The 26,066-nt window shown below is 41.7% G+C and overlaps 1 protein-coding gene across 3 annotated transcripts in view; it reads left to right on the top strand.

Moving 5' to 3' along the window:
- LOC147577366 (putative cation-transporting ATPase 13A5) overlaps positions 1-26,066 on the top strand; it is a 115,999-nt gene that overhangs the window by 50,107 nt on the left and 39,826 nt on the right. For all 3 annotated transcript variants that reach the window (XM_086675012.1, XM_086675011.1, XM_086675013.1), the window contains 10 exons: positions 459-531; positions 1,355-1,483; positions 8,684-8,854; positions 11,019-11,176; positions 13,891-14,079; positions 18,068-18,129; positions 19,949-20,099; positions 22,623-22,709; positions 23,298-23,454; positions 25,429-25,546. In XM_086675012.1, the coding sequence (XP_086531138.1) occupies positions 459-531; positions 1,355-1,483; positions 8,684-8,854; positions 11,019-11,176; positions 13,891-14,079; positions 18,068-18,129; positions 19,949-20,099; positions 22,623-22,709; positions 23,298-23,454; positions 25,429-25,546 (1,295 nt within the window). The remainder of the gene's footprint in view (positions 1-458; positions 532-1,354; positions 1,484-8,683; positions 8,855-11,018; positions 11,177-13,890; positions 14,080-18,067; positions 18,130-19,948; positions 20,100-22,622; positions 22,710-23,297; positions 23,455-25,428; positions 25,547-26,066) is intronic.

Raw genomic sequence — 26,066 nt, 5'->3', positions numbered from 1 at the left:
AAGAGGGGATAAAATTCCACGTAAAATCAAAACATAACTCAAATATTCCCAGGCTTTTACAATGGAAAGATCAAATTCAGTTTTGTTGTTTTATAGACAGGGAAACAGGTACCTAGAGGGAACCTAATCTGTTCATGGTCTTGTTCTTCCCTTGTGTCATCGTGCGCCCTTAAGAAGTACAACCTCGGGGACTTAGCGTTGGTCCTTGGGGACAGTGGTTGTGCATTCTGTGTCCTGGAATCGAAATAGCACTAAACTAATTACCATATTTGTTGCTATAAGTCGGGGGTTGGCTGCGGTAGGGATTGGGGCAGGGAAGCAGAAATGCTAAAGTAGAGCTTGAGCCTTTGCCCAAGGAGGTTTTGCTGTGTGACAGGCTTGGTATTTACAGTATTGAGATCATGTGGTTTTCCGGTTATGGACTATCTGATACTTAAACGTTGACTTTGAATTGGTAGCAATCAGTGAAGCTGCACAACCTTGTGGAGGATCACAACAAAGTCCAGGTTACAGTCATGGTAAAGGACAAAGGTACGTGATATATTCTGCCATCTTCAGCATCCTGATATTTCAGAGTGGAATCAGTCCCATTTGTTATTGATTATTAGTTGAGGAGAAAACCTTTTCTGATGAAACCCAGGACGGAGGCTAAAGTAAGGCAAATAAGACTTTTAAGATGACAAACTTAAGGAGGAAAGGTCAGGCAAACGCTGACCTGCTTTTCCAGGACCCAGACGGTGAGCACCTCACTGAATTTTGTACCCTGAGTACCTTGCATGCCTCCTCCTGATTGAACCATTTTGACCCAGGGTCTGAGTCGCTTCCAACTCCCTCTGCCTTCCCATATTTCACTCACTGCAATGTTACTGGGTAAGCTTTCTTGAGGCGTCTTGATTTCCCCAACTACTGATCCCAAACAGACCTTGAATTCTAACACTTCAATCTGTTATCCAGAATCCAGACCCGAAGAATGCTTGTAAATGGCTGACTGGACTCAGTATTTGCTCTGACTTACCCTGGGTTGGGGTGGCCATGGCTCTCTGTAAGGAGCAGGGAGCTGCAGCCCAGAGTAGCAGAAACTGGCTGGGTGGTTCATCCCAACAAGTGCCCTCCTCCCAGTTCTCATCCCAGGGCTCATCCGAGTGCTCATCCCAACAAGTGCCCTCCTCAATGCCCATCACCCACTTTCCCCTCCCCTGCAACCCCCATCAACCCTCAGTTTGTTCTCAGTATTTAAGAGTCTCTTGTGGTTTGCCTCCCTCCCTCTCTGTAACTTTTTTATTTTTTTCCCCTTCCCCCATTCTTAAGTAAAAACAGGAAAAGGTCAGCCAGTCACGGGAACTTTGTTGTGTAGGTTTGCAGAAGCTGGAATCCCATCTCTTGGTTCCTGGGGATACTCTTATTCTTCCAGGAAAAACTTCATTGCCATGTGATGCTATCCTGATTGATGGAAGCTGTGTGGTGACTGAAGGCATGCTCACAGGTAGGCCATTGCCATGGAGCTGCTTCTTTCCTGTCCAACATCTCGGCCAAGAGCAAAGCAGATCAACATAGCCTTACCTGCCTGATAGTAAGATATGGAAAGACAGGTGAGGTAGACACGGCTAGGCTATTCATGCAGGTGAAGACTCCATAAATGCAAACGGGATAAAATGTATCCCGTTTATATAATGTATACCCGTAATATAAGAATCAAATGATAATAAATACAAAATTAGAAGAAAAGTCTAATATATGTGATTGGTTAATTTCCTGATGCGTGGGGTGAATAAGATCGTTTGGTTCAGAGGACGGTGAGAGAGTTAGACTACTTGATGCACGATGTCTTCATAAACATGAGCATGGTTTACACACCTATCCAAACAGAACACAACCAGAAACCACCAACTCTTATAATTGGCAGGATGCAGAGATTTTATACAGCCCTGCTCTCTGTAGATGGAAAACGGAGCCCCAGTTTTTGCTGGAAAAGTATTGAGTTGAACCTTCAGGAAAGTCGGTGTAACATTCTATTCTTTAGAATTGTGTTTCCAGTTGATCCGACCAAGCAGAAAGCCAGTTTTCTTGTAACAACGGTTTGAACTGTCGTCCTTGCTCTCATTTGCGCTTTGTAAAGTTCACTTGAATTTGTGTAATTAGTAAGGCACTATTTATAAAATATTCTTTAGGCAAAACCAAAACACATGGGACATCATGATGAAAGAAGAAACTATACAACAACACAAAAATAGAAAGTGTGTGTCTTTCGTGCTTACAAATTGTTGTATTTTTCTGTTCCCAAGTTGCTAAAGACAGGAAACACACACACACACACACACACACACACCTTTTTAATATCACCTAAATGTAAAGAGAACCATCGATTCTTAAATTGTTCAACACAAGCAGATTTCACATTAAAAATGGGCCTGCTTAATTTAAAATTGAGACAAGGAAATGTAGTAAACATAACTATGCTCGGTATAATTACAAAATGCCCCTTTAGTGTGTTGAAATCTAACTGCCTTATAATGATAGTGATGAGGATTTGCATACTGATGATATCTTTCTTCCGGAATGTTGCCATAGCACCCAACGTGCAAACCTCAAGCCCAAGAAAAACTGGCCTCCTAAACCAAAGACAGCAACTGTCTCACATTTCCCAGCAGCCTGCCAGTGAAGAATGGCTTCTCTCATTGGTGACAGAGCATGGCTGTGAGAAAAAAGGGAAGGAGAGATCCCAGTGTTTACTCTGCTGGGTCTACTGACTGGGATGCTTGGTTCTTGCCTTACTTCTGAGGAAAACTCAGAGAAAGAAATGGTAGAGATGGCAAACAAAGCTGCCTTTCAATGTGCAAAACTGACCTAAAATGATCTTAAGTAGTGAGTGGCTTTTCTTAGGTCTACTTCTAGAAAAAGAAGGTCACCAGCATTAATATCTGTGTAAACTATGTACTGGTAAAAATCCGTTTTAGAGACAGACACATAAAACAGAAATATATTTCTTTCTCATTGTTTTCTTTGGAAAGATCTAAGACCATCATACTCTAAATACTTTATTACATAGTCTACATAGATCTGCCCACTCACGTATACATTTGCAAAAAGGATCCTGATTGAACAATAAGATTATGCTTAGATTCCTGAAACTGCATATGTCTTCCTCGAGCATTTGTCCAAGAATGTGACTCAGGTTTTTTGTTTGTTTGTTTGTTTTTTTGGGTTTTTTTTTTTTTTTGTCCCATGTGCAAACCAGTCTTTCGTATATATAGAAGTCTTTATTTAGAAGAGAAATAGCAAATACTCCAAACATCTTTAGAGCAATGAATGTTTTATAAATAATTTTTATATCTCACTTCATCATAGGATAAACAAATTAGGAATTATTATAATGCCCAATTTACAAATGAGGAAATGCAGGTGAGAAGGGACCAGACTGCCCAGCTAGCCAGTATCAGGGCTGGAGGTGGTATTTTTTGCTCCCAGACGTGAGGGGTCACCGGAGTGAGGAGGAAGCAGATTCTAAGAGGGGTAGAGCTGACATTCCTTGTGCCTCCTCATCTTTTTCTCTCCACTGGGTAGTCTTGCCCATAACACACATCCATTGTAGGGTCTTCTTCATCCTCCTCTCCTTAGCCTCGTCCTACTGCCATAAGCTCAACTATGCAAGAAACGTAATCGTGTAACTACACTTACTTTTTAATTTTTCCTCCAAATCTTGCCATCCTTGAAAGTAAGCAGTGTTGCAAAGTATCTGATCCAAGTCAGACAGTTGTCTCCACCAGTTGGCAGGTCTCCTGACTCAAGTCTGGCTACTTGAAGTTGTGCAAGGCACTGGGGAGGTGGGTCTGGTCTAGGGCAGCCCTCCTTTCTGTTGCTTCCACTCTGCTCTGGGCTTGAAAACTGTCCCCAGCCTATCTCCCTGTAAAAGGAGGCCTACTGATGCCTCTTGCTCTGTTTTCACAAACTTCTAGGGTCTTTTCCTTACCTTACTTTTGTGCCGGCCCCTTCTCTCAAGTACACACAACATCTAAGCTTCCTTTGGATTTTCTTCCAACTCCCAATCTAGGGATTTTTATGTAGCTAGAAAAGTAGTGGAAGGAAGGCAGGTGAACGGGAGAGCTTTGTTCTTATTCTCATGTAGTCTCTAAAATTCATGGTCAAACTTACGAATGATGTGTAAAACCCAGAAGCCAGCTATCAACTTCTCTATCCTTTCTGCCTCTGGAGGCAATGGGTTCCTTCAAGATCTAGCTCCTCACAAAGTGGTCAAGAGGTAAAAGGGAATACTGTGGGGGGGAAATTATGTTAATGCCTGGAAACTTTCTTTTGGCACAAAAGCTAATTTTTCTTATTTCTTATATGTATTAGGCACTGTGCTAATATTTTACATATATTATTTCATTCAACCTATGACTCTATAAGGTGGGAGAATCTGAGGGCCAGAAAGGATAAGTAATTGGCCTAAAGTCACACAGCTTAAAAGTGGTAGAGTTGCTATTTGGATTCATTTGTTTATTCATTCATTCATTCATTCCACAAATGTATATTAGCTCCTATTCCAGAATGCTCTACTATGTGCTAGGGATACAACAGTGAACAAGGCAGATAATATTCTGTCCTCATAGAGGTGATGTTCTAGTGGGGACAAAGGAAACATGAAAGTAGGTAAATGACATGAATTTCCAATGCTTATAAATTCTATGAAGAAGATAAAACACTCAAACCCAGGCCTTTTGACCTGGGAGCCTATGCTTGAAACTACTGCTCCCTCATTCTCTTAGAGGTGATTATGGCGGAGAGTGGCAGGATTCATTCACTCTGCCACAATCCCCTCCTTCTCCCTCTACTCATAGAATCAACGATGTATTTAAAACGTGTGTGTGCGGTGGGGGGAAGTATGCAGAGATCCCAGTTGGGTACACAGAAATTTTCCTAAGTGGTGATTTCCCATTTACATCCGTCCGACAAGTTTATAATGAGTTAATAAGTCTTTTCCCTCTTCCCTTTTCCTTTTCTCCAGTCTCTCACTTCTCCTTTTTCTTTCAGTTATTCATTTGCCCATCCACTTATTCAGTAAAGGTTCAGAAATGCCTCCTCTGCGCCAGGCACTGTGTTGTGTGCTGGAGTCACCAAGACAAATGAGACATGGCCACTGCCCTTACACAGCTCACAATCTAATGGCCTCAGAAGTAAAAACAAAGAATGGCATGGCATTTCAAACACTGCTTCCATGCAGAGGCACTGGCTCACTGGGGACAAGGGAGAGAATCCCGCTTCACAGCACCAGGACTTCCGGGTCGTAGAAGCCAGGTGAAGTGGATGATGAATGTTTTTCCTTGTGAAACACTCTCCGGGCTACTTAGAACTCCATAGATTTGTAGGCAAATTGCCCTTTCTTGAGATTCCAAGAAAGGCCAAGCATGAGGCTCCTTATTAATATGTGAGCAGTGTAAAAGAGACTTGAAAGTCATTTCTGTGTAAAATCATATCTGATTTCAATGTTATCTTTGGAACATTATCTCCAAATGGCTTCCATCCCTGGTTGATTGAATGTCTGCCTGCCACGAATGTCATTGGTTGTGTGTGCAGAAACTATCCACTAATATTAGTCTATGAATATATAATGGATTAATATTCAGTGATTCCTAGGCAGAAAAACATTAGAAATTATCTCTAAGTATCTGCTTTCACAAAGGTAGATTTCAAAACAATGTGGTATGATGATTTGTCAAAATGTCCTATCCCTTTTCCAAAGCCACTTAGAACACAAGTGGTAAATCCAAACAAAGGCTAAATATCAAACAAAGGCTAAATATCATAATTTTTAAAGACAATGAGTTAGGGACAATGCTTGGCTAAAGGAATTTCCTGAGATTATTCAAGATCACTAATAAAAATTGTATGGCTTCTTGCACCTTAGGGTATAAAAAATGCACCATGTAGAAAACTAGTTTTGAAAAACCAATCATAGGAAAACCTGGGCAATTGTTTTTATTCAGTTCATCCAGGCATTCAGCAAAAATAAGTCTTTTCAACCTATCACATACCAGCAAGGAAAATGAGGAATATAAAAAGTTATATATGTCAAAGTCCTTGCCACCAGTTATTACCTAGGAGAGATAGAACCTAGATTTTGTAACTATAATCAGTAGAATACTATTTCCAAATTAGAAATATGACATGTTATTTTGCTAATTGAACATTTAGCAAAAGACTGATGGAATTTTAAGTTCATTCTAATGCTTTTTAAATCTGGGAGTGAGGAAGTTATTAGCACTTTTATTTTTATCTCTGAAATGTATCCTTTTGAACTCTGAGCTAATTTTCTTTGTACTTTAAATACCCTGTCTTCCCACCATCAGGGGAAGTAGAGGAATGGTACAATCAAAGAATACATATATATATGTATAACAGGATATGCAAGTGGCCTAGATTAGCTGGAGTGTGTAGGAAAAAGAGCCAGTGATGCTCAGATTGTGGTGGCTTTGAAAAATCTACCAAAAGAGTTTGCACTTGAGACCCCTCCAAAACTTACCCTATGTATCTCTTCATCTGGCTATTTACCTATATTCTTTACCAGATCTTTTAACAAACTGGTAAATGTAAGTATTTCCCTGGGTTCTATAAGCTGCTCTAGCAAATTAATTGAACCCAAGAAGGGGATTATGGGAACCTCGGATTTATTAGTCAGAAGCACAGTTGACAATGTGGATTTGCAATTAGCATCTGAGGTGGCATGGGAGCAGTCCTGTGGGACTGAGTCCTTAACCTGTGGGATCTGATGCTATATCTAGGTAGACAGTGTCAGAATTGAATTGAATTGAATTGAGTTGAATTGAATTGAATTGTAGGACAACCAGCTAGTGTCACGGAATTGCTCGTTGTGGGAAAAACCCCACCCATACGGCATCAAGAGTGTGTGAGTGCAGTAGTGGCCTCATAGCAAAGGAGACACATAGGAGGAAGGACTGGAGGTCTTTTCCAACTCAAGAGGTCAAGGCATATTGTGGGTGAGATACTTTTTCACAAAAAAGAAATATTAGTTCTACCATAGACTCAAATTATTATTATTGAAATGGTTTTCATGTCAAGGAGCTAAACAATTATAGGCAATCCATTGGTAAGGCAGCCACCACTAGATAGTGATTGCTAGTGAAGCCCTTGGGACCCAAACGCAAGAGTCCAAGAGTTACTTGGTGAGACATACTCATGGAGAAAAGCAGTTAGGAATTGGGGAATCAGATCATGAGAGGGCAGAGCACGGGAAGAGGAGGAATCAAAGGTGATTCCGAGACTGTAAACCTGTCACTCAGCAAAAGGATGATACCACAAAGAAAAAGTCAGGAGGATGTTTAGTGGTAAAAATATTAGTACGGAGGTGCCTGGATGGCTCAGTCAGTTAAGCATCCGACTATTGATTGTGTCTCAGGTCATGATCTCCCGGTTTGTGAGTTCAAGGCCCGCATTGGGCTTTCAGCGCAGAGCCTGTTTGGGATTCTCTCTCTCCTTCTCTCTCTGACCCTCCCCCACTCTATCTCTCAAAAATAAGTAAAATAAAAATTAAACAAAATATTAGTATGGATTTTAGGTATGTGGACTTAGGGATGCTAGTGGGATATCCAGGTTGGGATGAACAGCCCACCATTGGGAAACAGAACAAAAGCACAGGAGAGAGGAAATGAAGATTAGACATTATCGATCTAGCTATTTAATTAATTGTTAATTAACACTTTAATTGTTAATTAATTAATTATGTATTAATGAGAATGGAGCTGAGATCATCTAGAAAGAAAAAAGAGAGGCCCTGTCTTGTTATATTGGTTTTTATCTTTCACTGCAAGCTCCACAAAGATCATGAAGAACATTTAAGAGGTTTATGAAGGCATAATTTCTCATTCATCTCTGTACTTCTAGGACTGCTTACCTCTACCCTTACACTCAATGTCCCAAACATTCTCAACCATTTTTAGTGCCCAGGGCACAGCATGATCTTTCTCTCACTTCTTCCAAGAACAATTTCCTTTCCTCCTTGATCTAGTTGGCCTCATTTCCTTTTGAGTTGTCATTTATTAGTTGTTCTGGAAATGTTTCCTGGTCCTCTGTTTGGGTTAGATCTTCAGATCACCCAGTAATACTACCCAAATCCTTACTTTATTGTACTTTAATCATTTATTTACTGCTATTTACTGGCTTGACTCCCTGGGCTTTCTGAGGGCAGGATTTCTGTCTTGTTCATTATTTTAAGCACCTAGAACAGTGCCTGGCACAAAATAAGCACTTAAAAATATTTGTCAAGTGAATGGATGAATGGGTTGATAAACTAAACGAAAGGCAAATAACAATAGCTATATACTTGCTTTATAGCTCCTTAATTACCTAGCATAAATTTGGGCTTAAAGAACACTTGAGGGGACAATTAGGTGACAACTATCTTTGTTAAAATGGCCTGCTTTTTAAATTACAACAGTAAACCATGCAGACCAGGTATGGAAAATATAGGTGGACCTTAAATAAATATGTAAAATATAACCAAGTATACCACTGCTTGCTTCGCCAGCATCCTTGAGAAATCATCTGACCCAGGAAATGGGCATTAAGACCTGAATAGCTATGGTTTGTATACTTTGTCAAAAGTGTCAAGCACCAGCTCTGAATAACTACCTGAGTTCACACAGAATCAACAAAATACAATCTTCTTTAGGAGAAAGCATACCTGTCACAAAGACGCCACTGCCCCATACGGAGAACACCGTGGCCTGGAAATCCCACAGCTTGGAGGACTATCGGAAACATGTCCTTTTCTGCGGGACAGAAGTTATCCAGGTCAAGCCGTCTGGGCAGGGGCCAGTGAGAGCAGTTGTTTTGCGAACAGGTTAGTAGATTCCACCTATGTAAATGTAGTCCCTGCTTAGAGGTGGGGGAGTTGGATTGGGGAAATTTGGTTTAGGATTATGGAGTTTGCCACCTTCTGGTAATAACAGTCATACTTGTTTCTAGTCAGATCCTTATTTATTCTAAGTTGCCACCATTTCCAACCTCACTGGTTCATTGTTAAAACCCTTGTCTAAGATGAAATACATTGATGATACAGAGATGAAATACATTGCTTCAAAGGCAAGACTGTGTTCTTGTTTGTTTGTTTTTTATGTCTTTCCTTTTCCCTCTATACCAACTCTAAGTGATTCCCAAGAAAAAAGTTCCAACCATTATCACTTGAGGACTTTCTCCTTTCAAACTGCTGCTTGCTGGGCTGTTATTTCCAGGTCCCTGCTGGATGCCTCCCTCTGGGTTCCCTACAGACACTTCAAAGTCAAGGCATCGAAAGGACTTATCCTCCTCTTTCTGTCGACAGCATCACCATCTAGCCGGTCTGTCCACATCACCTTTAGCTTCCCACTTTCTCCCGTACCAAGTAGGACACCACATCCTGTCAATTCTACAAATACCTCCTGAGTCTTGTCTCCCTTTCCTTCATCCCCACAGTTGGTGTTTTGTCCAGGCCTTTCATCATCTCCTGTCTAACCATTGCAACAGAAATATTCTCTTGACTGGTCCCTTTCAGCTTTTGCCTCAAATACTTTGCTTTGTCTTTTGTTCCACCTCCCCCTGGATCTGCCACCAAGTCATATTTCTAAAGCAGATTTTGAAGCAGTTTACACACACCATGCTCAAAAAGTTTTCAAGACTACTAATCTTACTCCCGGTCTTTCACAGGACATCACACAGCCAACACTACCCCTGACCTGTGTTTCTGCCAGCCCACATATGCACAGATCCAAAACCCACCTTGCACTTTGTTGTCTCTATGTGTTAGCTTATGATTCAATTGTTCTACCTGATTTTTTAAAATTAAAAATATCAAGTTTTGCTTCAAAGGGGTCAGTGGGCATGAGCTAATGAATGGAAATCATGGGAACCACCTTATCTGAGCTTGTAAAATGCTGAGACAACAAGCTAGAGAAAACTCTGCTCTTTTTCTCCAAAGCCTACAAAGCCATGTTTGAGGAGACTATATGTTTACCAAGCAGTGGGATTAAGGCATGTTTCATACAACAGTGGTTCATATCTAGTAGCCCTCCTTTTGTTGCCAATAACTTAGATTTTAATGAAGATCTACTAAGTGCCATGCCCTGAGGGCTAAAGAAAAAAATTAGGAGACATTCCTTGCCCTTAAAGAGGATTGTGGTCTGGTGCAGGAAACAGTGTGGAGTTAGAGCTAACTAAACACAGAGCAATGATAGATGTCACATGATTAAGTGTTACAGGGACCCCCAAAGAGGGGGAGAAATTATTTTTGATAGGAAGTGTGGGAGTAGAACTCTGGAAATATTTATTTGATGAGGCGGCATTTTGAGCCAAGCCTGATAGGATGGGAAAGATTTAGCCAGTCCTAGCAGAAAGCTAACAAAACATGCTAATCTATTTCTGCAAATCACAAAAGAAGGACTGCTTTGGGGTTTTCTGAGAGCAGCGAGCAGTAAAGAGATAAGTCTAGCAACATAGGAGTATACTGAGGTTGACAGGATCTGGAATGCCGTGCCTAGAAATTTTAACTTTATTGCAAAAAATCAGGGGTTCTGGAAGGTGTTTGGGCATAAGAATGACATGATCAGAGGTATATGTGTTTAAGAAATTACTTGTTTTGTGCTTTCCTTTTGTCTTCATTTTCTATTATTTTCAACACATACTTGAGCTTTAATGTCTTCTCTTAGCCGCTCGTCTTCTCTGGTGACTGTGTCTGTCAGTCCTCAGTCTTCTTTTCCTCAATCTTATGCATGAGTGAGGAGCTTCACTGTGTGAGCCGTTGTAGCACTGACTTCCAGAGCAAGAGAAATTGAACAAGGTTAAGTGAATACCACTTATTGTTCCTAGTGACTTGTAGGGATAATAAATGTAAATATACTGTTTGCAGTGATGTCTTCATTCCATATTCAAATGACACTATTAACCAATCCTTAATTCAATGCAAATTATTTTGGGTTTCGTGGTAAACTGTATTAAGGGAACTTACTCCACCTGTGATTACCTTCATGCAGGTTACAATACTGCCAAAGGGGACTTGGTGAGATCCATCCTCTATCCCCGACCTCTGAACTTCAAGCTATACAACGATGCCTTCAAGTTTATAGTGTTCCTGGCCTTCCTTGGCATTGTGGGTTTCTTCTATGCCCTTGGTGTATATATGTACCACGGAGTAAGTACTGGGGGTAAGGCTTTTTAATGACATAGCTTTTTCAAGGATCCTCACCTAACTCAAAAGGGTTGGATAAGGTTATCTCTTAGCCCCATCATTCTGTGGATCAGTTCTGTCCAACAGAACGTTCTTAGATGATGGAACTATTCTATACCTACATGGTCCAATTTGGTAGCCCTTAACCACATGTGCTTATTGAACACTTGAACTGTCGCTAGTGTGACCAAGGAAATGAATTTTCAGTTTTACTTCATTTTAATTATTTTTAATTAATTTAAGTAATTTAGTGATTTGATTATTTAGTTAATTTAAATTCAAGTCGCCATATGTAGCTAGTGAAAATTGTATTGGATGGCACAGCTATGAAAAGTTGCAAAGTTCATGACTTCTTTCACCACTTGGATGCGAATGAGAGGTTACTTCATTTGTGGCATTGGTAATACCGAAGCCCAAACATCCTCAGAGGAAATAGGTGTTTCTCAAGTCTGATGGAATGGAGAGGATTTAGTCAACCAGATCAGGGAGGAGAAAGGGCATACTAGTTGGAGTGAGAAAAGGACAAAGGAAGAAATGCAGATGGGTCTTCTGGAACCAGCAAGCAACTGAGAGATTAAGTCTAGCAAGGTAAAATGGGTCACATTGAAGGGGATCTTGAATGCCGTGCCTAGAAATTTGGATTATTTGAGAATGCTGAGATATTTGAGTGTGTACATGGTCTAAGGCATACCCAACATACCATGTACCCAGTGAGTTTTTCTATGTTCTGTTAGGTTCTAAAATAGAACTGACTGTCCACTTTTACAGAACTATATGCTGCACGGATCCCCACTTCTCCTTTTAAACTTCACAGTGGTCTGGTTTTGGTTTGTTTGAACATTTCTCTTAATAGTTGTGATGGCTGAAGGAAGGGTTCTCACAAATGACCTCTGAGGTCCTTTCTGGTCCTGAGAGTGTGATTCTTTTGTGAACTGTGTAATCTTCTTCTTTAAGACATACTGGGATGTTAGCAAATGTGGGCTCATCGGGAAGAAGAAAAAAAAATGTAAATAAAAGGGTCCAAACATAGGTATGAAACTGGGTATGGGTGACTTAATTACAATGCCCAAATGTAGTGCATTCTATGTGTGTGTTGTCGGGGAGAGGGGTAAATATTGATGGACAGAGTGACGAGAATTTCCAGGCAATGTTTACGCTCGTACTTGAGCTCTGGGTAGTCATTTCAGTCTGATATAAGCCTTCAGGCAACATTTCTAGGTCAGGCAAAGGCAAAGGAGGTCAGGGCATATTGGCACCCCTAGAATGGACCCTGGAAAGAGCTGGGCAGACTGTTAAAGCAAGTGGGACTGGAACTTGAGGCACCGTGCCAGTTTCATCTGGGGAGCAGGAACATTGAGCAGGAAAACAAACACAAGGCCCTCTTCTGTGGACCAGGAAGCACCCACAGTGATTAGGAATGAAGGTTTCCCGGGTAGGACTCAACATCTAATACACACCAAAGCAGCGATACTAATTGTAGACCCCACCTTCTTGTGACCCTGCTGGCTTCCTCCATCTGTACAGGAATAGACAGAGCTGAGTCCTCAGGGTCAACACTTTGTGGCCGTGGTTGGGAAAAACAGAGAACGCTGGATTTTGTGACAATCTGAGATTGGACCAATGATGTATCTAGCAGCCTTTGATACTGAACTTGAATCTGTATTTCCAGTACTCAGAAGAGGACTTTAGTGGCTAAAATTACGGTTAATTTCATAAAAATCTAGGGTAAGGCCATTAATATCTAGAGAAGGTGAAAAATAAAACAAGCCATGCTGTGATTTGATCTTGGTCCCATTCTTATCAGCCATGTGAATTTCTGTGGACCTGCCTGGGATCTTGACTCTATGAGAATTGACTGGATACTATAAGACACTGGTCACATATTTGTGCCCCCCGAGTGGGACAGCCTAGGGTTCAGATCCTCACCATTTAACTAGCGGATGGCTTGGGGAAGTTATTTTAATTTTTTAAGCCTTGGTTTCTTTATCTGTTAAATGGAGAAAATAACAGTGTTTACATCCTGAGGTTGTCGTGAGGAGTAACTAAATCATTTATGTAGCCTAATCCAGCTCTCGCCCCAGAATGTGTGCAGTGAGAACAAGCTATTGTTACTATGGACTTTCCTTTAGCAGACTCCTGGTCATCATTTTTATCAGGTTACCATTCATTTAACAGTTCCTGTGTCAGAAACTGTGCTAGGCTCTATACCTGGAGATGAGTAAGATGAACTTGCAAAGGACTTCAAAGATGTATCAGCCACAGCTGCTGCACCCAAGCAGTTTGGAAGCGACCGGGGGAGATTTATAACCCAACTGTCAAGCCCGTGTGTGAAATGTTACAACTCAAAAATTGTCTCAGTGCCTGGGGAGTCTAAGAGGGTGTGTTATGATGAGCAGAGGAAGGATGGTACTCTGGGTGGAGGGAATGCCAAGCAAAGAGAAACAGAGTCAAAAAGGGCAGGGTGGACATAGAAAAGGGATCAGAGTTTCTTTTGTGCACAATGGGAGACAACTTGTCTGTTCCTTAAGCACACCCAAGAGATCTCTCTGCCCCACGGAGAGAGCAGCTCTCTTTAAATACTTTGAGCTTCTAGAACTCTTGGAGTGCTGCAGGAGATGGTGCTAGAAAGGGTGCCGCCCTGTGCTGCTAGGCTAACCTTTATGTCCCTCCCTCCCTAGGTTTCTCCAAGAGACACGGCAACCATGGCCCTGCTTCTCCTCACCGTGACTGTCCCTCCTGTGCTACCAGCTGCCCTGACCACAGGAATCGTGTATGCACAAAAGAGGCTGAAGAAAAAGAAAATCTTCTGTATTTCCCCACAGAGAATCAATATGTGTGGACAAATAAACCTCGTGTGCTTTGACAAAGTATGATCTAAACTTTCCTGGTTGGAGGTTGATTTCAAGGCAGAGCAGAGCTGGGAAAGGCCTCCAAGAATGCCTGGTTCACTGCATTCATTTTACATATAGGAACACTGAGGCCAGAGAAGGTCACACAGTGGGCTAGTGTGAGACCATGCTCTACAAGCCCACTGTACAGAGTCCTAAGGAAGTGGTTTAGCTATATCACATCATAAATTTCTTCCCTATGAAATTTAATATTTTTGTGCCTGTATTGGGTTTCAAAACAATCTCTTATTGTAATAACTTCTATGACTGACTGGCTTTTTCAGGCAAAAAAAATTGTGAGGAACATTTCTGTTCCCTGAAATACTTTGTCCTGTGCTTAATTGAAAATATTCCATTTTTCTCCTCTGCTTCTTTTAAGGAAAGGGAGGGAGGGGACAGTGCCTGTGTTAATGCACTCAGTCCCTCCTTTCTCCTTTGACCCCCAGGTTATCAGGACTCAGGACTAGAAGAATGTTGTCCTGTAACTGCTTAGGGTTCTGGAGGTAGCAGGGGAGAAGTATGTCCAAATGGGAAGGATTGCTGCTCTGGGACAGGTCTAAAACCTCTTTCTGTGATTCTCCTGTGGGGGTCCTGTGTCCCTCTGGAGGGATCTCAGCCTCATCCACCTGCTGTTCAGATCCTGCCCTCTGCTTGGGCAGGCCAATTTAATTGTTGTAACACAGTGGGCCTGGCTGGTTCCTCCATGTCTTCACTTTGTTTGTATTAGAATAATTAATTAATTAAGGCTTTGACACTTTTTAATTAACCTACCTTGGCCAAGAGTCCCATTAATAAGAGGGTCCTTGCTCTGGAGAAGCTCGTGACTTAGCTGAGGAAGCAGGTACAATGGAAGTGTAAACCATGATAATGCAGTGAAATGCATGCTCAAAGAGGCATGGAAAAGCATCGAAGTTAAGTTACCTGCCATGGATGGGAGGTCACCGCTGAGCTGTGGCTTTGCTTGTTAGACGGAATGGGCTCAGAGATGAGCAGTTCAGAAGCACAGGGATGTCATGGCCTGTGGCATGTGGGTGTGGCTACAACAGGGGCTGTGTGGTAGGGAATGTAGCTGGAGAGGAAGAGCCCAATTGCTCAGGGCCTGATGTGTCAAGCTAAGAAGTGGGGCCTTGTGAAGGAGAATGGGAGCCGTACCATTTTTTTTTAAAGACGATCAAAGACGTTTTTATAGGTGTGTTTTGTTTACTCCATCGAGGGTAATTGGTGAGAAGGAACAGAAGGGAGGTAGGACTGAGACAGGAAGCTATCTAGGGAAGACTGAAGAGATGGGTCATTGTCCTAAGCAAGGAGGGCAAGAATGGAGAGTATAGGACAAACTGGAGAGACACCATGAGTAGACTTGACAAGTCTTGGCTCCACACTGGAAGCAGCTCAGCCCTAAAATTAGTTCCATTCTATTCTGGCTGAGTTTCCTCTGGCAAAGAAAACCCTCAGTCACCACTCCACAAGTTAACCACTAGGGCTAACAGTAGCTTCTTTTAGTTCCACGGCTTGGAAGTTTTCTGGTAGGGATTCCCATTATTTACCCAGCAGCCTCACTGGTGCCTGTAATATAAGAGGGAGATTTATAAAGTTAGGTTCATTACATATTTGTCTTATTCTAAAACTAATTTTTCCAGTTGTTCATTTTACGTCTCATACAAAGCTTTTCCCCTCCACGTCCTCATGTGCTCCTTTGCTAGACCAACTGAAGAACTGTTCCTTGGCACGCTTGGCCAAACCCCAGTGGCATGACAACATGTCATAGTGCAAAAAACACTGGGTTGGGAATCGGCAAAATGAGAAATCAAGAGAAATTTGAACTCCAATGATCTCTCGGTGCCTTTCCAGCTTGTACATTGTAAAACTCTACCAATATGGTGTTGGAATGAAGCACCCCACAATTAATCGAGGTCCCCATCTACTTTTATTTCCACTTAGAAGACATTCACCATGTGCTTCTTATTCCCATATATTTCTAGTTTATGTTGGTCTAAGTTCTCTAAAACAGTTCTCTCTTTTCTATTCAGCTCAGCCCAAGCCTGGGCTAGTATTTATGCTAAGAAGTTGGCTTTTTCTGTCTTATTCCCTTTACAACTGTAACTATAGTTTTCTTTCTGTTCATGGCTAGTTTTATAGTATAAGAATCATTTTCACATAGAGAAATGACACAGTCCCATTTCTGTTTGCTGCCATATAATCTCTGTTTTCATGTTCAAAATATTGATGTGTAAAAATATGATCATCAGGGAAATATTTCAGTTTGAATTAAGCTGCTAACTCTTTTTGAAATGGAATAACTCAAGAGGATTTGGAATCTAAACACACAGGTTGGAACCCTCATAAAATGCAGGAGGGAAATCAAGCAAATAGGTTTTTTTCTATTGTTCTTCAAGGAGTAACTCACACAAAGCATGTTAGCTTTCTGTGAAGCCCAAATAAATGAGTGAAACAAAGAATCCTTCACTCCTTAATTGGAAGTCCAGTATGGGTTTTTTCTTTCTGCATGCTTTGCAAAATTTATTTAACATTTGTCATCTAGAGGGAGATTCTAGATGGGCCAGATTCTGGTTCTTTCTCTCCAACCTGCAAGCCACTGGACCTTGAGGCTGCTCCTTTAACTTCTAACCTGAGAATGTCCCTTCCCTATTTAGTCGATTGTAAGAATTAGAAGCATTGTAAGCACTTCATCATAAAGCGTTATGCCAACTTAATGTGCTGTAATGAAAGAAATGTCATTTGATAGGAAGCTAGAAAATTCAGTGTCTTATACAGAAATGACTGTAAAAAGAATGATGACAGAGACCTGGGTGCAGTATTGAAAAGGGATACACCCCAGCACTTGGGAATGTTCTGCTCAGCCTTGACAGCGCTGAAGTAGTGGGAGCCACATGGTTACTCTGACTGGGTGTTGGCCTCTTGCATAAAGACACCGGGGTCTGTAATTAATGGTGGGCTATGAAGCAATAAGCAAATTCAAAGTGCTGTCATAGTACTTAGTTCCATGTTGCTTTCTTTGTTACATTATGTGATAAATACTCTCCCATAATATAGCAAATCAAATCTCCCAACCATTTTCCTCTTGATCTAACAATAAAACCCATTCATGGGCATTAATGAGTATTTATTATTAGCACTTCATTTCTCTCTAAATTCTCAAAGCCCTTTATCAACATTTCATTATCAATCCGGACAGTCATCATGTCACCCATATTTTAGAAAATTGCTGTGAGCCAGATGGCAGACTATGAACTAATCAGTCTTAAAAAGAAAGAAAAATTCTGAACTCTGCTTTAGAAAGATAGCAGGTGCCAACTATAAAGTCAAACTCGTACTGGTCCTTATTGGATTTCCATTCACTAAATGCTTCTCATTTAACAACAGCAAGTGCAAAAATAAACACACAAAAGCAAAACACTAACATTTGATTGTTATCTAGAATCATTTGTTATCTAGATATCTAGATTGGTATCTAGAATCATTTCATTATTGACACAGTCTTTTCAGGAATCATTTGTCACCTGCTGAATTCTTCCTTCAGGTACCCTTCTCTGATTTAAAATTTAATGCTTGCAAGAGTGCCTGAGTGGCTCAGTTGGTTAAGCGTCTGACTGGCTCATGTCATGATCTCACAGTTTGAGCCCAGCATCAAGCTCACTGCTGTCAGCATGGAGTCTGCTTTGGATCCTCTGTTTCCCTCTCTCTCTGCCCTGCCCCACCCCCCACTCAAGTCATGCACACATGTTCACTCTCTCTGTCAAAAATAAACATTAAAAACATATTTTAAAAAATAATAAAAAAACAAAATTTAATGCTTACAAACAAGGACTTTGGACAACTAGATCTACTTTAATGTTTTGGGAGGTTGGGTTTTGTTTAAATCATGTTTAAACAAACATGATTTAACATGGGGTTTGTTTAAATCAAAAGTTCTAAATCTTATGCTAATACCAATTCTAACTTCTTCCAGACTGGCACTCTTACGGAAGATGGGCTGGACCTCTGGGGGACGGTCCCTACTGCTGACAACTGGTAAGCACTTCAGTGAAGATGGGATGTGGGATTGGTGTAGCTACCTTGGTGCTATTCAAGTCCATCCTTCTGATGTCCCAATTATTCTAACTTGTTAAATTAAATGGGTTCTAAGTTCAGAATCAGATGGGGAAAATAGGCCTTCAAACTCCACATGAAAAAATAGAACGAACTGGATGAGTAAGAAGCTGAATGAATAAAAAAGAGGAGCAAAGGGTGAAATCATAACTGTACTTAATTAAAAACCACAAAGAGGGGCGCCTGGGTGGCGCAGTCGGTTAAGCGTCCGACTTCAGCCAGGTCACGATCTCGCGGTCCGTGAGTTCGAGCCCCGCGTCGGGCTCTGGGCTGATGGCTCAGAGCCTGGAGCCTGTTTCCGATTCTGTGTCTCCCTCTCTCTCTGCCCCTCCCCCGTTCATGCTCTGTCTCTCTCTGTCCCAAAAATAAATAAACGTTGAAAAAAAAAAACAAAAAACACAAAGATTTGCTGGTGGTTATTGGACTGGGCGGGGTGGGGAGAGGAGTCCAGAAAGGAAGAGTTCCATCCCTTCCCTCATGTAGCTCATATCTCATGGGATTGGAAGGCACAAATGCATTCATCTTCTACGCATAATACAGTCCATGGAAAGAGCTATGATTAAGGCACGCATATCAGGAGAGAGAAGAAAAAATAATGATTGTTTGATATAATACACAGTCTTGGATTTCGGAATAACATAGTGGATAAAATGTCGAAATTAATTTTGGAAATGAACAGAATGAGGAAAAACACCTGACAAAGATAGCACTTGAGATAGAATGTTAAAGGGTATATGGCTACCATTTTTACAGACACAGGTGAAAAGCTGGCCACAGGAGAGGGGAGAACAATCACAGAGATGCTACCCCAGAATGGATAGTGAGGAGAGGGCCCTAGCTCCCTTTCCCCACAGGGCTGAGATCTGCCCATTCGGTCTAAGTACAAGATGCCTTGACTCTTCAGCTCTAGATATCCCCCCTTGGCTCTAAACAGTGGTTGAGACTCTGTCATTGAGTCATGCAGGGGCTCTCCAGCACAGTGATGGGGCCAAGCACAGCTCTGGCACAACATAACAGCAGACAGGCAGTGCGATGTTGCAGAAAATACTTGGGTTCAACCCTACTCATGTGGTTCAGCTCCTGGTTGCTCAGATGTCCGGGCCAAGCTTTTGTCCGGACAGGCACTGCTTTGTCTTCTATTGGCCAGACCAGTGAAAGGGGAATAGGATGCTTAGAGTTTTCACCCCTCCTCTCTTTTCCTTTCCCCAAATGCTCAGGTTTTCGGGGTGTAGAAACCACTGTCTACAATTATCATTTGGCTATTAGATGGGAAATGAGAATGGTAAACTGTACCAGTCTACCATCATAAAGGAAAATGAGACGCTGGATATCTATGCCAGGAGTTTCTAGAAATAGGGCAAAGGACTGAGTCGTGAGAAATATTTCAGAGTCCAGGTGTGGTTTTCTTTTATTTTAAAAATTTTTAATGTTTATTTTTGAGAGAGAGAGAGAGAGAGCATGAGTGGGGGAGGAGTGGAGAGAGAGGGAGACAGATTCTGAAGCAGGCTGCAGGCTCTGAGCTTACTGCCACCCTAGGCACTGACCTCAAGTAACCTGACAGAAGTCTCTGTGATTATATCCAGGCACTTAGACTTTATCATACGGGGCATGAGGAGCTCTGGAAGGATTTGAACATAAAGGTTAAGCATTATTGAAACTCTGTGTTGGCAAGATTTAAGGGGCAGAGTGTGTAAAATGATTTTGTTGAAGACTTTCATTTCTTAATCATCTTCTCTCCCAGTTTTCAGGAAGTGAATAGCTTTGCCTCAGGCAAGGCTTTGCCATGGGGCCCGCTGTGTGCTGCCATGGCCAGCTGCCACTCTCTGATCCTTCTCAATGGGACCATCCAAGGAGACCCACTGGACCTCAAAATGTTTGAGGGCACTGCCTGGGTAAGATGATAGTTTCTTGTTTTGGCTAAATGAGAACAACTTGAAGAAATCCTTACTGAAAGTGGAAAAGTTTTCTAACTTTGAAGCTCAGAGAAGATTTGTAACAACGTTGAAGGAAGGTTCGACTCTACCTGAATTTCCCAGTATCTGCTCCCAAGAACTCTGTTAATGAGTGCAGCTTGAAATAAGGTTCCGTGATCAAATCGTTTGGGAACCTGCTGTTTTAAGAAAGTAAAATTGATTTCTTGACTACCAGATTTCTTTAGTATACTGTGGTGCATTGTGAATATTCAAGAAGGAATAGGATAAGCAGCATTTACCAAACCTTCTTGACCACAAAACCTTGACAGGCCAAAACGTGGTACATTCTCGGTAACACTCACAGAGAAACAGTGGTCTAAAGCAGTGCTATTCAGTAGAGTAGCCACTAGCCGGCGACATGTGGTTATCGAGTACTTAAAATTTGGCTATGCAATCAAGGACGGAATTTTTCAATTTTATTCACTTTCATCAATTTAAATATAAATGGCCACAGGTGGCTGGTAGCTACTGTATTAGACAGTATAGGTCTAGATACTAGCCTGAAGGTTTCCCAGTCCAACTGAATCAATTTTTTGAGCTGAGTATGAACAGTTGAAGGGTATAAACCCATTCTCGTGGCTGTCATGACATGGTGAGCAGACCTCTTGACCCCATCACTTTCTAGCTGTGTGACCCCAAATCCAGAACCAAGATTCTGAGTCTGTTACCTCAGGTGTGCATTGGTGATAATAATGCCTCACTCACCGACTTGTGGTAAGCACTGATCCTATGAGCCTACAGGGGCTGCTTGCATTGTAAAGTGCCCACCAAGTGAAAAGCATTCATTCATTCAGTCAGTCAGTCACTATTTAGTTAATTATGTTACTCTGTTCTCCAAAAAACCAAACCAAAACAAAACACGTTTTCAAGCTACTGACAATGATATCTTAACTACAGGGCAGCATTTAAACAGAATGTTAAAGGAATGAAAACACATGACTGCAGGGACATGAAATACACCTCACAGAAAGGCAAATTTATAGATGTATAGATTTATAGTGGGGGGAGGGGCACCTGAGTGGCTCAGTGGGTTACGTGTCCAATTCTTGGTTTTGACTCAGGTCATGAACTCACGGGTTCATGAGTTCAAGCCCCGACTTGGGCTCTCCACTGGCAGTGTGGAGCCTGCTTGGGATTCCCTCTCCCTCTCTCTCTCTGCCCCTCCCCCCCCCCACTGTTTCTATCTAAAATAAATAAACTTATAAAAAAATTTTTAAAAAGTGTGTACTGGCAAAATTGTAGCTTTCTAGAAGCCAAAATAATAAAAGAGGAAACCTGGTAAACATGGAAATTTTTGATACCAGCGAGTTAAAATTTAAGCATTTGCTGTGGAGAAATCTTCTACTTAAACACAAAGGGATAATCACTCTCCTGGATCTTAACGGAGAGGAATCAGTGTAATTATTACACATTGCCCTCACCGGCATCCTTCGCGTAGACACAATGATGAGCTGCTTAGGGTCATTCTTACTATATGTGACTTTGATCCTGGTTCTGACGGTGGCTCTTCTCCATCGAGGGGTGTTGGTCTATTTGTACAAATGACATACAACTTGGGGTCTTGTGCAGGAATATAAATTGCTAGGATTAGCTCTGTAAGAACTGTCTTTAAGAGCAGTGGTATCCACCCCAAGCAAAGTATGGAAGTGCAAAATGATTTGCATAATTTAAAGCTAGGTGAGAAACAGTCTCAAATTAAATATCCTTTGGTGGATAGGAACCTGTCATGAAACATAAGGAGGAGGGGAAATATCCTTGTAGACTCTAATAATTTTAGTGCTACAAGGGATGTCAGAATATTTTTCAGAAGAAATTTGAGATCTGGAGAAATGGAGGCATTGTCCCCAATGTTAAACAGGTAAGTGATGGAGCAGAGGCCAAATGTTGTCTCCTGTTTTCTGATTTGTAGATCTGACTGCCTTTCCTATATTTTAGGTTAATATTGGTTTCTCAAATGGTGTAACTTATACTGTTGCAACCTCCAAAGAATGCAAACTGTTTTCAAATATGCTTTCTAATTTGCCAACAGCTAACTTGCTAACCAATTAGGCTAGTAACGTAGATACAGAATAAGAATTAATCCCAGGTTTATCTCAAGACCCAATCCTAACTCAACTGAGGGCTAATATGCTCAGCTATATTAAATTGTCATCCAATTACTAGTCATACCATTCAGGAAGAGCCATTGGCCTGTAGCCGGCATTTCTTCCATCAATTACCACTTAAACTGTAGTCACAATATTTCTGGCTTTTTTACATTCTCCAACAAGGTCCTTAATAACGCAACAGAAATTTGACAATGATGGTATTCAGATAATTGGCCTACAAGAGAAAATATGTGGAAGGGGCTTTGAAAAGGTTCAAGTGCTATGCAAATGAGAGGTATTTTTTTCTTACTATTTTGCTCTAAGGAATCTTATGAATGTTTTCATTTTGAAACAGATAATGGAAGATTGCGATGCAGACTACCGCACATTTGGGATGCCAGGTTCAAACATAATAATAAAGCCAGGACCAAAAGCCAGTTGGGTATGACTTGCTTTTTCAAATCAGACAGCTCTTTCTCCTTGAAACTAACAGTGTCCATAGTTGGTTTGCTCGTCCCTTCATTCCTGAATCTATTTTTAAATTTATTCATGAACCTGTCTTATGCTAGAGCACTGCGCTAGGTGCTAAGGGATAGAGTGATTTCAGAGCTAGATGTGTGGGGCTCTGTGTTGGAGGAGTACAGAGGCTGGTAGAAAAATCCATATAGGTGCAAATCAGTGCAATACCCTGGGCCGACTGCTATAATAAGGGCTGAAGAAAGAGCTGCAGGCGTTCAGAGGTGAGAGTGAATACTATTTATGAGAGAGAAGTGCCACAGAGGAAGGGACCTGTGAACTTGGCCGGGAAGATGATTAGGATTTCTCCAGGCAGTCAAAGGGAAAGGCCTTGCAGAACCAGACAACTTGATGAGGGAATCGCCGTCGAGGCAGACAGAAAAGTATCAATGTTGTGACAAACATACCACTTCATGACGTCCCTGGGTTCATTGCAGAGCAAGTCCTATTTGTTGGTGTGCATCTGTGAAATTTCACAAGCATCTTAAGCTCTCCTTTGTTGGTGCTGTCTCAGAGTCCCGTGGAAGCCATAGCCATCTTGCGCCAGTTTCCATTTTCCTCAAGCCTGCAGAGGATGTCTGTGGTCGCTCAGGTGGCAGGGGAGGATCACTTCCATGTGTACGTGAAGGGTGCCCCGGAGATGCTGGCCAAGTTCTGCAAGTCTGAAACAGGTACTAATTGACCCTGTTCTCTCTTTCAGAAGGTAAAAATGTTTTAGAAGCTCAAACACACAAAGCACACAAGACTAAATGAATGTGGAAGTGATTGTTTTCTCAGTGAGTGAGAAGTGGGCCCAGGAGACCTGATAAGACAGAGGTGACCATTTCAAGGCCGTGAGGCAGAGAGTAAATATCTGGCTTTGATCCATCCAGAAAAGTCCAACCACAATGGGGTATCAGGGAAGGAGATGTGAAGCAAATATCAGGAGCCAGAACAGGAAGCTACGTAAGGGTGAGCAAACCAGGAACGTGTGAAGGGAATAATGGGACAGGTCTGGGCCCTGCACTCAGCCTGCAGCTGGGGCGCTCCGCCTGACACCTCTGGGGGCTGGCACCATGTAAGGGCCTCGTGCCGGTCAATGGAAGGAGAATACAGACAAGATAAATCTTTCACACACACACAAAGTGATTAGAGCAAATTAGACGGTATTAGAGCAATGCAATTGATCATTTTCACAGCAATTTCATCTTTCTGGCCTAGATTTTGAGCTGATTTGTATTGTCTCTTTGTCTTACAAACATATGCACTCTCTAAGCGGCAGCCCAGATTTGTAAGGATATTGTTGCATTCAAATGAGTTCATTTGGATAAAATTGGCCTTTTTCTCCTGATTTTCATCTACATTCTCCCTATGATTGCTGATAGCCATCAACTTGTGCACACAATTTTAGATTTGGCAAATGATTGCTTTAACTTCTCCCTCTACTTAGAGCCTTTTTTACCTTAGAAGCGGCCCCTTTTTCTGACCTTGATCTTCCTCAGAACTCCCATGACCTCTAACACTCTATCCCTCTATCCCTCACAGACTGATGGCCTATATTTTGCTATACATTTTTTTTTTCAGTCTCACAGATGCAAGTGAGTATCTTCCTGAAATTTTAACTGGTGATTATTGCCCTTGCTCCCTGGTAAGGGTTTGGGTCAGTCACTTCTCACCTCTCATCCTTCTGGTAGCCCTTCCAATTCTTATTTGTCCTGACCTCAGATCTTTGACATATGCTAATACTTCAGTGATTTCTCCCCCTGTATTTAGGAAATAGAGAGCTAGGAGATGCCTTGATCCCCACCTTCTGGATCATTTTAGAATTACAGGAAGCTTGAGCTGAATGGGGACATTGAGGTCCACACCCTCTCATTCTATGGATGGGAAAATTGAGGAGCCAGAAGAGAGACCTACCAAGCCCAAGGTCAGAGAGCTAGTTGGCAGTAGAATGGATACTAGAAATCAAGTGTTTTGCTACCTAAGCCACTACATTTCCATTACACTGTTCTTTTTAATGCTCTTCTAGGCATCCTACGAGCCATAAAGATTTCACAAATATTGTAATATTGGTAATGACTACCATGCCAAAATACACAAACATTGGCATTGTGTCGTCTGTCCTCTATCACAGGGATTGCGAACATTTTTGCAAAGAGCTAGGTGGAAAATAACTTTGGTTTTGCAGGCCACATGGTGTCTGTCTCAACTGCTCAACCCTGCCATTGTGACCCCAAACCCAACATAGATGATAAACAAATGGGCATGGTTGCATTTCAATAAAACTTTGTTTACAAAAACAAGCAATGGACCAAATTTGGCCTTTAGTTTGCTGACCCCTCATCCAGAGGATCAGCTGTTTTCATTTTATCCTTGTAGACATAGTCATGAGGTCTATCCTTATTAAAGCCAGCCAGTGGAGTTGACACCCAGGGGATGACCGGCGCATCCTTGGCATTCATTTCTGTCAGAATAATAAGAGCACCCTAATGAAGTTGTGGCTTTTAGCCAGAGCTGTAGTTTTTCTATTAAAGTTTTTTTTTTTTTTTTTTTTTTTTTTTTGGAATTTTAAAACAAGGTACAGTGACTGGATCCCAGAGTCTTGCTTAGGAGGTGGGCAGCCTTCAGTGTGACCTTACCTTTACCTCTTTCCTCTCACCTGACAGTACCCAAGAATTTCCCACAGGAACTCAGGAAATACACAATACAAGGCTTCCGTGTCATTGCTTTTGCCCATAAAGGCTTGAAGATGAAGAAGCTTTCAGAAGTAGAGAATTTAGCCAGGTAAGGAAGTCAGATATCGACACTAGAGCAGGCTCTGTGTGTGTGAAGTAAATGAATGCTGGAGATGGACAGAAGGACAGCTCCAATCACGAGGAAGCCTCCTGGAGATGCAAAGTCGTCTCATCCAATCTCCTAACTTGGAGCCGGGCAACCGTAAGCCACGCTGGGGAAGACTGGTTGGAGGTAGAACAAAGATGGTAGTCCAGATCTCTTGACTCCCAGCTGTCAGTGAGCTATCTCTGCCCGGCAGTCCATCATCCAATCAAAAATAACCAACACTCCTTCAATCTTGGAACATTATGTGGCTGACTGGCTTGGGGGTCCCATGTACAAACGGGTTGAGAAGGAGAGAGTGGGCTCTGTGACACACTGACCTCCAGTATGCTTTAAACCTGGTTTCAGACCTGGAGATGTAGTGAGTCTAAGTTGAGCTATATGAAATAGGATTCAGTATTCTTAATTACATTAATGGATAAAATGTCCTCATTAGAGTATAATCTGCAGATTCTTTTCTCTTTTA

The sequence above is a fragment of the Puma concolor genome, chromosome C2 (genome assembly GCF_028749965.1).
Source record: "Puma concolor isolate L17-30 chromosome C2, mPumCon1.1.hap2, whole genome shotgun sequence".
NCBI lineage: Eukaryota > Metazoa > Chordata > Mammalia > Carnivora > Felidae > Puma > Puma concolor.
This window is presented reverse-complemented; position numbering and strand designations above follow the sequence as displayed.